This window comes from Mandrillus leucophaeus, unplaced genomic scaffold, assembly GCF_000951045.1.
Source record: "Mandrillus leucophaeus isolate KB7577 unplaced genomic scaffold, Mleu.le_1.0 Scaffold193, whole genome shotgun sequence".
Lineage (NCBI taxonomy): Eukaryota > Metazoa > Chordata > Mammalia > Primates > Cercopithecidae > Mandrillus > Mandrillus leucophaeus.
Genome location: NW_012101954.1, coordinates 492,105 through 506,044, shown reverse-complemented (window position 1 = coordinate 506,044; position 13,940 = coordinate 492,105). Strand labels below are relative to the sequence as shown.

The window sequence follows — 13,940 nt, the reverse complement described above, 5'->3', positions numbered from 1 at the left end:
GACGGGGTTTCACTGTGTTAGCCAGGATGGTCTCGATCTCCTGACCTCGTGATCCGCCCGCCTCGGCCTCCCAAAGTGCTGGGATTACAGGCATGACAGTTTCTATATTTTCTATTGAACTTAAAATACTTGGTACACACAGATTTCAAAGATGTTTAAGAGATGCTTGAGCTTTCTTTCTGAATGAATTTGTAAAAGCTCAGTTCACAGCTGTAGCTCTAATTATTATCTGAGCCAGCTGGACCACTGACCTCTTTGTGGACTGATGAGTGGTGGATTTATGTAGCGCTTTGTCATAGATATGTTCCTACCTTTAAAAATATAGCAAGTGAAGTCATTTACATGAATTCTAAAAATACGATAATTTTTTTTTTTGAAATGGAGTCTTGCTCTGTCTCCCAGGCTACAGTGCAGTGGCGTGATCTTGGCTCACTGCAACCTCCGCCTCCCAGATTCAAGTGATTCTCCTGCCTCAGCCTCCCTAGTAGCTGGGTCTACAGGCGCATGCTGCCACGCCCGGTTAATTTTTTGTATTTTTAGTAGAGACGGGGTTTCACCGTGTTAGCCAGGATGGTCTCGATCTCCTGACCTGTGATCCACCTGCCTCGGCCTCCCAAAATGCTGGGATTACAGGTGTGAGCCACTGCGCCCAGCCTAGCCGGGCCTAGCCTGTAAACCCAGGTCCTTTCCCTGGGTCTGGGCCAAGCACCTGGAACATTTGCCTCTGCTACCCCCCGGTTTACCTAGTTTTGTGCACCTAGGAGTTGTTGAGACGATCTCCCCCCTCATGGGAAAACATTGTTCTCATCTTGGTGGCCCCGTCTCTGTTAGTGCAGGGGCATCTTTTCCTTGCCATTGGTGCATCGGATGCTGTCCCTGTAGGAGAGCTGTCCAGGAGTTCCTTTACCTACAGAATCATTGTCGCATGTGACAGTAGACAGTTTTCTTTCATTTTTGGAAAACAAAAGATTTGGTCTGAAATTATAAGTAACTTGTGAATTTGTTGTCTTCCAGGTCTCCAGAGTTCTCGGAGTAACCCCTCCATCCAAGCCACGCTCAATAAGACTGTGCTTTCCTCTTCCCTAAATAACCACCCACAGACATCTGTTCCCAATGCATCTGCTCTTCACCCTTCACTCCGTCTATTTTCCCTTAGCAACCCATCTCTTTCCACCACAAACCTGAGTGGCCCGTCTCGGCGTCGGCAGCCTCCCGTCAGTCCTCTCACGCTTTCTCCTGGCCCCGAAGCACATCACGGTTTCAGCAGACAGCTGTCTTCAACCAGCCCACTGGCCCCATATCCTACCTCCCAGGTAAACACACACAGACAGACTAACCACTACAGTGAAACAGACTGCAAGATATAGGAAGTGCATTCCTCCTCTTTACTATTTTGGGTTACACCCATTATTACAGCAAGTACCCACGAGGCCTCAAGTGCAATCTGTTCACTCTTATATGTGAAATCAGAGCAGAGCAGAAGTGTCGATAATGCAGAATGAATTCATGATTTTCTTTTCTTTTTTTGAGAAAGGGTCTCACTCTGTTGCCCAGGCTGGAGTGCAGTGGCACAATCACGGCTCACTGCAGCCTCACCTCCCGGGCTCAAGCGATCTTCTCACCTTAGTCTTCAGAGTAGCTGGGACCACAGGCATGCATCACCATACCTGACTAATTTTTTGATTTTTTTTTTGTAGAGACAAGATCTCGATATGTTGCCCAAGCTGGTCTCAAATGCCTAGGCTCAAGCTGTCCTCCCAGCGTGGCCTCTCAAAGTGCTGGGATTACAGGCATGAGCCATGGCACCCAGCCTAATTAATGATTTTCTATTAGAATAATAGCAGATTTGCTGTGTTCATTACTCTTTAAGCAAATGTTGACCAATCTACAGTCACTAACTCACAAACTTGGGGTTGAGAGGAACAGTAGGATAAACAGAATGCCATCCAGATAAATCTAAGGTAACTAAGGGAAACCAGGTTAGGATTTCAAAGTTGGCATGGAAAAATCAGTCATTGACTCTGTAAGTACATTAAGCCATAGGGGAAAGCCAAAGAAAACATTTAATACCTTCCTGAAGCTTTGATAGTGAATTAGACCTCCTCCCTAATTGTCTACAGATTTGAGAAACAATACTTTTATTGTTCATTAAATACTAAGTATATTGAGGATTATATCTCTTATAAGGACGAAAAGAAGTCTGTTGAGAAAGAGGCACATTTAAAAGTCACACACCCATACAAAAAAATGGAAAACTTAGCTGGGTGAGGTGGCACGCGCCTGTAGTCCCAGCTACTCCAGAGTGGAGGTGGGAGGGTCGCTTGAGCCCAGGAGGTCGAGGCTGCATTGAGCCAAGATAGCCTCACTGCACTGTAGCCTGGCAACAGAGTGAGACCCTGTCTCAAAAGAAAAGCAAAGCAAAGCCCATTATAGAAACACAGGGGTTGAAACATCCTATAAATTCTATACTCGGAGGTGGTTCTCCTTACCGTAATCATCGAGGAATGTATTTTTAACCTTTGGTCATATCCTCTATCTGTTACAGCATCATTCCTCGCCATAAATTAATAATGATTTAGAAGGAAGAGTTGACAGAACACAACAGAGAGTTAGAGGATCTTGTTATTAGTCACTTTTTACCAATTACTAGCTGTGGCATCTTGATTGTATGAGTAATCTCTTTTGGGCAAGGGTGAAAGGACATTTCATAATTTTTGTTTTTAAGTTTCACTGTATCGCCCAAGCTGGAGCACAGTTGCACGATCATGGCTCCCTGCAGCCTTGAATTCCTGGGCCCAAGCGATCCTCCTGCCTCAGCTGGGATTCTTCAAGTAACTGTGACTACAGGCCCATGTCACCACACCCAGCTAATTTAAAAAATTTTTTTGTAGAAACAGGGTCTCCCTGGGCTGGGTGTGTGCCTCACACCTGTAATCCTAGCACTGTGGGAGTCCAAGGCAGGCAGATCACTTGAGGACAGGAGTTTGAGACCAGCCTGGTCAACATGACGAAACCCCATCTCTACTAAAAATACAAAAATTACCGGGCATGGTGGCTCACGCCTGTAATCCCACCTACTCGGGATGCTGAGACATGAGAATTGCTTGCACCCTGGAGACGGAAGTTTGCAGTGAGCCAGGATTGCACCACTGCACTCCAGCCTGGGTGACAGAGTTACTCTGTCTCAGTTAAAATTAGAAAAGAAAGAAACAGAGTCTCCCTATGTTTTCCAGGCTGGTCTTAAACTCCTGGGCTCAAGTGATCCTCCCACCTCAGCCTCCCAAAGAGCTGGAATTAGCCAGTGTGCCTTGTGTCAGGCATGAGCCACTGTGCCCTGCCATAATTTTTATTTTTATTTTTTTTAGAGACAGCGTTTCACTCTCAGCCAGGCTCAAGTGCAGTGGCACAATCACAGCTCACTGTAGCCTTGAACTCCCTGAGTTCAGGTGATCCTCCCACCTTAACCTCCCAGGTACCTAGGACTACAGGTGTACACCATCACACCCAACTAATTTTTGTTGTTTTTTTTTTTTTTTTTTTTTGTAGAGATGGAGTTTCACCATATTGCCCAGGCTAGTCCATAATTATTGTTTTCATGGTTCTTATGGAATTGCCTTTAATTTTATTTTGCAAGATTCTTCTATAAGATCTAAAAGCATTCTTGCTTTTTAGCTACGTTTTAAGGAGACTGTCTGGCCAGAGTGTCCCCTTTCAGATGTGTTTTTAATTTGTTTAATATTTAGATTTTTTTTTAATGAATGTTGCTGGACACAGTGGTTCTGACTGTAATCCCAGCTACTCAGGAAGCAGAGACTGGAGGATTGCTTGAGGCCCAGAGTTCAAGACCAGCCTTGGCAACATAGTGACACCCTATCTCTTAAAAAAAGGAAATTTTGAAAAGTGAATGTTACTCATGCATGTAGTTTAAAACGTCAAATAGTTCTAAAGGACTTGTTACAGAAAAACAGTGGTCTTTCCCCATCATTAGGCATATTTCTCACTGCCTAGAGATGGCTACCGTCAACCATTTTAGTTAATCTCTTTGGTATAACCATGTTGTTATTATTATTATTATTATTTTTTTTTTGAGACAGAGTCTTGCTCTGTCACCCAGACTGGGGTGCAGTGGTGCGATCTCAGCTCACTGAAACCTCCACCTCCCAGGTTCAAGCGATTCTCCTGCCTCAGCTTCCCAAGTAGCTGGGACTACAGGTGTGTGCCACCACGCCTGGCTAATTTTTGTATTTTTAGTAGAGATGTATTTTTCACCATGTTAGCAAGACTGGTTTCGAACTCCTGACCTCAGGCAGTCTACCCGCCTCGGCCTCCCAAAATGCTGAGATTACAGGCATGAGCCACCTTAAACCCGGCCTAACCATGTTGTTTTATGCATTTTTTGTTCTACATTTTTGGTGTTAGGAATTATCTAATGACATCCTACCAATGAAGGTTAGAATTTAGTTCTCTTTCCACTCTCCCACAAACCCCACCACACACGTATGTGCACACATGAGCACACACACACACACACACACAATTTCCTACCCACCCTCCTCATTTATTATAATTTTGGTTAGAGCAATACTCAATATTTAGTGTTGTTATAGTTACAATGTAGTTAGAGTTGACATATAGTATACCATGAAATAAGAAAATGAGAATTTTTTCCCCCTGGGAGTTAATAAATGTCTGACTTTTTTGTGAGCCTAGTTATCTGCATGTATTTCTGTGTATTACTAATTCAGTCCCCAACTCTCGGAGTTGGGCAGATCTCAGTACATTCAAAAATAAATTCTCTAGTAGCTCTATAGGAAAGAGTGCCTGTGACTTTGTATGACTTTATTATGTCTTTATTTGATCTACCATTTAATTATTATTTGGCTGAATATAGAATTCTAAATTTGAAATAATTTTCCCTTGGAATCGATTGCCTTTTCATTTCTAAGTTGCTATTGAGAAATCCAGTGCCATTCTGACTCTTAACACTTTGCATGGAATCCCCCCCTCCGCCCCAGGCTAGTAAGATCTTTTTGTCCCCAATGTTCTGAAACTTCAAGATAATGTGGCTTGGCGTGAGTCTGCATATTTGGTGGGTTCCTTCAATCTGGAAACTCACAGCCTTCATTTCTGGGAAATGTTAAAGAACATTGAAATAAAGTTTCTTCAGTGATTTCTTCCCTTCAGTTTTCTCTGTTCTCTCTCTGGAACTCTATGAATGTTGACTATCCTGGACTTTTCCTCTAATATCCTTATTTTCTCTCTCTCCTCTTTTCCTTCTCTGTAGTTGCTTCCTTGTTTGTTTTGCTTTGCTTTCTGAAAGAGTGTCTCAGCTTTATCTTCCAACCCTTCTGTTGAGGTTTTCATTTCTGCTCTCAATTTTTAAATTGCTATGAGTTCTTTTTTGTTCTCTCAGTGTTCCTTTTTAACAGCATCATACATATTCCACAGATGCAGTATCATATTTTTCTCTCTAAGGTTTTTAGTGGTCATTTTTTTCTAATTTATCTTTATTTTTATAATAAAATTTTTTAATTGCATGAAAAGTAGAGAACATAATACAATAAATCCTCCTATAGCCATCATCGAGCCTCAACAATTAACATTTTTTTTTTTTTTTTTTTGAGATGGAGTCTTGCTCTGTTGCCCAGGCTAGAGTACAGTGGTGTGATCTTGGCTCACTGTAACCTCCGCCATCCAGGTTCAAACCATTCTCCTGGCCTCAGCCTTCCAAATAACTGGGACTACAGGTCCACGCCACCACACCTGGCTAATTTTTGTAGAGACGGGGTTTCACCACGTTGGCCAGGCTGGTCTCGAACTCCTGACCTCAGGTTATCCACTCGCCTCAGCCTCCCAAAGTCTGAGATTACAGGCGTGAGCCACCATGCCAGCTTTGTTATCTTGTTTCATCCATACCCTGCTTTTAAAAATTGCAAATATTTCAATATGTGTCTCTAATAGATAAGGATTTTCGTAGTAGCCTAAATATTGTCATGCTGATTTTGTTTTTTCACAACTACTTCTTCCTGCACACATCTTTCCAAGATTGTGTGTGTCTGCTTTGGCTTCTGACTTTCATGGCAGATAGTTTCCTCGGGGCCTGGTGATCTTTGGTGCTCTGCTCACGTTTAAGAACAGGACACTGAGGGGCTCTCTCCTTGCAGCGCTACGCTAGAGCAGAGTACGAGTCTGAGGCGAAGGGAGTCATGGCGGGACAAGCGTTTAGAAAGTTTCTTCCACTCTTTGACCGAGTATTGGTTGGAAGGAGTGCTGCTGAAACTGTAACCAAAGGAGGCATTATGCTTCCAGAAAAATCACAAGGAAAAGTATTGCAAGCAACAATTGTCGCTGTTGGATCGGGCTATCTAAAGGAAAGGGTGGAGAGATTCAGCCAGTTAGCATGAAAGTTGGAGATAAAGTTCTTCTCCTAGAATATGGAGGCACCAAAATAGTTCTAGATGACAAGGATTATTTCCTATTCAGAGACGGTGACATTCTTGGAAAGTACATAGACTGAAATAAGTCACTATTGAAATGGCATCAATGTGAAGCTGCCCATTCCACTGAAGTTCTGAAATCTTTCATCATGTAAATAATTTCCATATTTCTCTTTTATAATAAACTAGTGATAACTAATGACATCCAGTGTCTCCAAAATTGTTTCCTTGTACTAATATAAACATTTCCAAATAAAAATATGTAAATGAGAAAAAAAAAAGAAAGAAAACAGGACACTGAGAAGCTGGCTGGCAGCTCTGTGTATGTGGGAGGCCTGCTGACTGTGGTCTTCATTGTAGAATGATCTAGCTTGGTCATTTCCTTGGGAAATTTCTGGTGTCATAAGTTTTATGATCTTCTCTGGCCAGGCGCGGTGGTTCACACCTGTAATCTCAGCACTTTGGGAGGCCAAGACGGGAGTATCACCTGAGGTTAGGAGTTCTAGACCAGCCTGGCCAACATGGTGAAACCCCGTCTCTACTAAAAATACAAAAATTAGCCAAGCGTGTTAGCATGCTCCTGTAATTTCAGCTACTCGGGAGACTGAGGCAGGAGAATTGCTTGAACCCAGGAGGTGGAGGTTGCAGTAAGCCAAGATCATGCCACTGTACTCCAGCTTGGGTGACCGAGCAAGACTCTGTCTCCAAAAAAAAAAAAAAAAAAGATTTTCTCTCTCAGTCCTTGTCAGGTTCCCTAAAGGACACTCTTCCAGCGTCCCACCTCGGCATATCTGGATTCCAGCATCCTGAGAGCCAGGTTGGGAAAGAAAGGTGGAGATCTTAAGATCTGATCATGAAATTGCTTCTAAACCCTGTGTTTTCAGTAAAGTGCCTCACCTTCTAATATCCAGAGTCCCTTAGTTTTATTCTCTCAGGAGTGGAGCCTTCCAGTCTCCTGGCAGGCGGCAGGGTGGTGGGGGCCAGTGTGCAGAAGCACACTCAAGGCAAGGGCTCTGCAGGTCCGACTGCCCCTTACACAAACTTTGACCAGAACCTCCTGGTTTTAGCTTCAGCCCCTGCTCCCTGCTGTCCCCAATCCCAGAGCCCTGTGGGGATTTAGTGCTGTAAATGAGATTGCCTCCTGGTTTTTCCTCACTGCCAGCTTAGCATTGGGTTTTCTCAGTTCTGCTAAGCCAGTTACCATTTGGCCATCTGCTTCTCATTTTCTAGCTTTTGTTGCCATTTTCTTCTCTGCCGTTATCTTTGTCCTCATGTTGTTTGTTATCATTTAGTGTTCTGTGTTACTGTTTAGTGTTATTTATTAATGCTTATTGCTGGTTAATATTGTTGTAGTGTCTTAACAGGGTTTGGTGACATGGCAGAGCTAAGGGCCTTTTTCAATCTTCCACTTTTAACCAGAAGACATGGCTATAAAAAAACAAAACAAAACATGATTTTCACAGAGAAAACTGAAAGGAAATTGGTTAAATTGACTGTTTTCTTGTTTAGTTCTTTTAAGACAATAGAACTTGTCATTGAATGGAACATGCTTTGTAGGGAAGTAAAATTTGAGATATACTTTAAAGAAAGAGAAACGGGCTTCTCACAACATTGCACAGGACACCGCGGTGAGGAAAATCTCAGGCTTCCTCTCACTCTGACATTTCCTAATCCTAAAGGACTTAACACTAGAAACGCAGAAGCTTGTTAGTGGCTTTGTGTGTTTGTTTTGCAGATGGTGTCCTCAGACCGAAGCCAACTTTCCTTCCTGCCCACAGAAGCTCAAGCCCAGGTGTCCCCGCCACCCCCTTACCCTGCGCCCCAGGAGCTCACCCAGCCCCTCCTGCAGCAGCCCCGCACCCCTGAGGCCCCTGCCCAGCAGCCCCAGGCAGCCTCTTCACTGCCACAGTCAGACTTTCAGCTTCTCCCAGCCCAGGTGAGTCCTGGCAGCAGCGTTGGTGCGGAGGGAATGCTTGTTTTGCTCTGAGTTCCAAGCTAAATGGTCACCTCCTTACTCTCTGAAGGGCTCATCTTTGACCAACTTCTTCCCAGATGTGGGTTTTGACCAGCAGTCCATGAGGCCAGGCCCTGCCTTTCCTCAACAGGTGGGTGGATCACCCCTGCCATCCCCTCCCTTGGTGCGTAAACTGTACCATTTAGGTTGTTCATTGTGTAGAACTCAGAACCAAGCAGACCAGACATGCCACTTCCCTGGTTCTGGATGTGTTCTGTGGCTAGAAGGGCCTTTCATCTTCTTTGGCCCTAAAACGCTGGCTTTGGCTGTGTTATTTAGTATCAGGCTTCAGCAGAGGAACTATTGGAATAATTGGCAGGAGACTTTTGATGACACTCTCGTTGTAGAACTGTAAAATCATGAACACTGGAAGGGACACAGCACCCGCCTCCTCGGTGCCCTCATGTTGAAACTGAGGCATAGGGAGGGCGGCACCTGCTCCCTCCGCAGGGTCAGAAGGTGGCGCCACATTTTGCCTGCACCCAGGCTGGTCGCACCTAGCACAGCGTGCGGCCTCCTGGGGAGAGCTCAGTCCTGGGCAGTAGGGGAGCTTCTTCTGTAAGGTATTTTCAACTGGGCCACTTGCTTTTACAGTTTAGTTTCTCCCTAACTTGACTATTTTTAATATTCCTAGATTTTATGGTATTCAATAGTATTCAGTAAGTATGGACTGGACCCTCCGATGGATTAAGGAGTGGAAGAAGGGTTGAACAGTTTCCAGAACTTTTTTTTTTTTTTTTTTTTTTTATCGCCCAGGCTGGAGTGCAGTGGCATGATCTCGGCTCACTGCAACCTCCACCTCCTGGGTTCAAGCGATTCTCATGTCTCAGACTCCTGAGTAATTGGGGTTACAGGCGTGCACCCCTACGCCCAGCTAATTTTTGTATTTTTAGTAGAGACAGGTTTCACAATGTTGACCAGGCTGGTCTTGAACTCCTGACCTCAAGTGATCCACCCGCCTTGGCCTCCCAAAGTGCTGGGATTACAGGTGTGAGCCACTGTGCCCGGCCAAGAACTTAATAATAATAAAATAAATTAAGATAGCTGTTTCCTAAGTAGGCCACAGATGAAGCTTTGTGGCAAGAACCAATCCTCCTTGCCTCCCTATTTTCTAAAGAGCCATTTTAGTCTAGATGGGAATCAGTGTCTCCCTGAAAAATGATGGAAACTTCTTCTTTTGAGACATTTTTTTAAATGACTTAGAAAATTAATTTCAGGAAAGGAACCTAAAATTGGCCACAGTTATAACCAGTCCTCATAGAGGCTTTCTCATAGGGAGAAGCTTGCCTGAGTTTCCTCCTTCTGAGTGCAAAAAGGAAAGGCTTCCACTTTCTCAGTTTTCTAGAAACCAGGGAATAGGTCAGGCGCAGTGGCTCACACCCATAATCCCAGCACTTTGGGAGGCCGAGGCAGGTGGCTTGCTTAAACTCAGGAGTTTGAGACCAGCCTGGGTAAAATACAGCAAGACCCTGTCTCTACAAAAAATACAAAAATTAGCCAGGCATGGTGGCGTGTGGTCCCAGCTATTTGGGAGGCTGAGGTGGATGGATCGCTTGAGCCTGGGAGGTGGAGGTTTCAGTGAGCCGAGATGGCACCACTGCACTCCAGCCTGGGCAACAGAGACCCTATTTCTAAAGAAAAAAGAGGAAGAAAGAAACCAAGGAAGAAAAGAGTCCATACTTTCTTGGTTATAGACAGAGCCTTTGAAGGGTTCCCATAGAAGGCAGTTTACAAAGGCCTTGGTGAGGCTGAGGAGACATGTCTGAGGGGCCACAGAAACCATGACCACTGGTATCTCTTGGGATGGTGTAGTGGGCTGGGGAAAAGTCACCGCGCTGTGGGCCTCAGGGGCCCCTCCTCCACCCCAGCATCTGCCTGCCTGACAAGAATATCGTACATACATCACCACAAGAGCAAAGCACTTTGGGATCCTGGAAAGAAGGGAATATGTATTAGTTTGCAAATCAAGTTTAGCCCTGGGAGCACATTGCAATACTCGCCTCCTCCTTGGAAGCAGAGGTGTGGCCTTCCTCACGTGACCTTTGATGCTTCCAGGTGCCTCTAGTGCAACAAGGTTCCCGAGAACTGCAGGACTCTTTTCATTTGAGACCAAGCCCATATTCCAACTGCGGGAGTTTCCCAAACACCATCCTGACAGGTGAGTGAGCCACCCCTCAGCTTCTTTACTGCTTTTATTTTGTTGTGTGTTTAGGTACCTTCATAAGATAGTTTAAACAACATAATATTATATAAAGCAAAAAGCGAACGTTGCCTGGGTCAGCTTGACTCTTTGAGATGCAGGTGTCCAGCCTCAGAGACCGTGACGCAGGGCGGTGGGCCTGGTAGTCAAAGCCTTTTCTGAAAGATTTCGTCTGGCTGGGCACGGTGGCTCACACCTGTAATCCCAGCACTTTGGGAGGCCGAGGCGGGCGGATCATGAGGTCAGGAGATCAACACCATCCTGGCTAACACAGTGAAACCCCGTTTCTACTAAAAAATACAAAAAAAAAATTAGCCGGTGTGGTGGCGGGCACCTGTAGTCCCAGCTACTCGGGAGGCTGAGGCAGGAGAATGGCGTGAGCCCGGGAGTTGGAGCTTGCAGTGAGCCGAGATAGTGCCACTGTACTCCAGCCTGGGTGACAGAGCTAGACTCTGTTTCAAAAAAAAAGAAAAATTTCATCTTAGGTGACTGATGACTGTTCAAAAGGAAAAAAAACCTGCAAAAATTGGGAGTTGTGCAACTGACTGACAAGAATGTAGACTCCAGGGCAAGAACTGTGGGCCTAGGGGTGGTCAGGACGTATGGGATGGCAGTTTAGGGGACCGTCATCAGCTGGGTTTGCTTAGTAGCCTGGAGCCTTCATGCCTCCTAAGCGTACTGTTTTCCTCTCTGGCCACCCCTTTCAGAAGACTCCAGCACCAGCCTGTTCAAAGACCTCAACAGTGCGCTGGCAGGCCTGCCCGAGGTCAGCCTGAACGTGGACACTCCATTTCCACTGGAAGAGGAGCTGCAGATTGAACCCCTGAGCCTGGACGGACTCAACATGTTAAGTGACTCCAGCATGGGCCTGCTGGACCCCTCTGTTGAAGAGACGTTTCGAGCTGACAGACTGTGAACAGAAGGCAGTGGAACAGAAGAATGTTTTTCTGCAACAGCCAAAATAGAATGGAATAGAATGGAGCCAGCTGACTGCCGGCTTTCGTTATCTTGACATAGAAGGAACCAATGCCACGGCTCCAGGCTTTCAGACGAGGTCCCATCTCAGACACTGTGGCTTCCTCCAGATCACACAGCTATGTACTGCCTCTCCAGCCTGTGGCCAAAGTTGTGTTGCAGCAGGCAGGCTGCTTGGAGCTTCCCATGAACTGGAAAGCTCATCTCCATTGCATCTTTTTCTTGGCCTTCCAGTCCATCCATGTGTAAGAGTAGGAAATATCGTGTCACTGGAGGCCTCCGTGGCATTGTGTAGTGCTCAGAACCACTGATCTCCGGCTGCACCGAAGGCGGGTCCGGAGTGGGAGGCTCCACCTGGAGCGGTGGCCCCGGAGAGGGCACCTCGATGCCTGCTCTGACCTGACCCGGAGGGCGAGGCCCTCCAGCAGGGGACATTCCCAGGCTGAGCGGACCCCACAGCTCTCTCCCATGCCTGATTTACGACATGAAGAAGTTTTTGCCACAAGTCCGAGAGCAGGCTTGAGTTAGGCAGACTGAAGGCTAATTTTCATTTTCTCCCAGTTGGTTTCTGCTGCTTCAGAAAAGTAAACCTTTTCCTTATGGACCAGAGGAAGAGGAAGACCATTTTATCAGTCACTGAAAAGAGTCCCCTGGCACTGATGAGCCTGAAGAGAACTATGCTCCTTCTTGGGGGGTGGGGAAGGAAGACAGGGACTGCAGCTATCTCACACTCAGTGGCCTCCCGACAAACTCCGGACAAGCACAGACCTCCCCACTAAAAGCAGCTGGAGGAGCTGTGGCTCTGTGGGCTGGGAGTTTAATGTCACCCCCCCCAGACCGTAAGCTCCTTGAGGGCAGGGACAGTGCCTTATTCATTGTTGAACCCATAGCACCTAACACGTGCGTGGCAGCACACTCGTGTGCTGGCGGAGTGCTGCAGAACAGCGTGTGCAGTGCATGATGAATGACTGCGTCCGCCATGCTGTAAGGCAGGCTCATCTGTAGCTATCCCCCTTCCCTGCCAAACCTTCTCAGAGCTTTAGCTTTTCTAGCACTCGTGCCTATGGTGAAGCATGCACTTTAATATGCTTTTAACACTAGGTGACCAAATCACAGTGAAGCCGGGCACTGCATTCTCCTTGGGCTGTGCTCCATGCAGGTGGGTGGGAGCTGTCTTCTGAGTACATCCGAAAGGGCTGAGCAGGTGAGGGCCCTGAGGGACCCTGTCTGGGCCCCACCCAGGAAGATCTTCCCTCTCAGATCCATGTTTGGCTCTAAATTGCTTCAAGTAGAGATTCATTCTTTGAGGTTGAAAAAATAGTTTATAGTAAAACGAAGGCCTAATTCATGGAACCATCATTAGTCATTAATACCCTCTCATAAAATAGATGGACCAGATTTCAACCACCGCCTGCCTCCTCTAACTTAGGTGAAGCCAGTAGGTTTGAAGGGGGCAGAGCACTGCAGGGGAGGGATCTAGGCTGTGAGAGGACAGGCTAGAGAGGAGGAGAACCCTGAAGGAGAGACGAAAGATGCCAGGATTTTTGCTTGGACAGCCATTGCCCTTCCAGGAGACCCTAGAGTGTATTGAGGGTCGCTGGACTGCTCCACCCAGAGGAGCAAGGCTGTACAATGAGGGTCTGAATCTGGCACACCTGTCCCTTATGTAAAAGGAGTCATCGTCACAAGACCCTGAGCTGGTTAGCCTCTCCAGACCTCATTCCATTTCTATCTTCTGACCTTGCCTCTAATCTTTAAAATAACCCTCATGGGGTGCCCCTCCACCTTCCTGTGGAATCTGTTTCACATTTGCCCCAAATCTTTGCCGTGGAATTGGGAAATCAAACCAGAGTTCTCCTCGCCTGATTTCCAGCTCAGGAAGGCCTGCTGGCCTGCCCTTGCCAGCCCTGTTCCCAGTTACACTTTCAAATCCCTTTGTGCTCAAGACCTCAGAGGGGAGACTTTCTGTTAAAGAGCCTTTAGTCGCAATGCTACCCAGCTCCCCAGTGTGCCAAAAAAAGCCAGCTCCTGTGTCAAAGGGCTCCCAAACCTGATCTCACTCCCAACAGGGGATGGTGCTGATATTATAAGAGTTGTGTTTTTATAAAACAGTTCTCAGCATAGTCCACTTTTCACATAGTGCCTTACCCGTGGGTATCATCATATCAGGGTCCCAGTTCAGTTTGTCTGCACAGCAGCCACCCTGCCTGGCAACAGGAGACCCCAAGACCTACACAGTGAACCCCACTGCCCCACAGGGGTTCTCCAGGTGACTTGTGAAAACAGGCCTCCAAGGGAAGGGATTTATTTGGGG

The 13,940-nt window shown here is 46.3% G+C and overlaps 1 protein-coding gene and 1 pseudogene across 2 annotated transcripts in view; both read left to right on the top strand.

Annotated features, from left to right (window-relative positions):
* CRTC3 (CREB regulated transcription coactivator 3) overlaps positions 1–12,418 on the top strand; it is a 113,053-nt gene extending 100,635 nt beyond the window's left edge. Inside the window, exons 11-15 of the mRNA XM_011978374.1 lie at positions 1,015–1,313; positions 8,173–8,373; positions 8,462–8,542; positions 10,507–10,609; positions 11,359–12,418. Of these exons, the coding sequence (XP_011833764.1) occupies positions 1,015–1,313; positions 8,173–8,373; positions 8,462–8,542; positions 10,507–10,609; positions 11,359–11,567 (893 nt within the window). The 3' untranslated portion in view covers positions 11,568–12,418. The remainder of the gene's footprint in view (positions 1–1,014; positions 1,314–8,172; positions 8,374–8,461; positions 8,543–10,506; positions 10,610–11,358) is intronic.
* Positions 6,160–6,727, top strand: LOC105538493 (annotated as a pseudogene). The gene has a single exon (XR_001005912.1). The product of XR_001005912.1 is annotated as a 10 kDa heat shock protein, mitochondrial pseudogene (transcript).
* Positions 12,419–13,940: the final 1,522 nt, after the last annotated feature.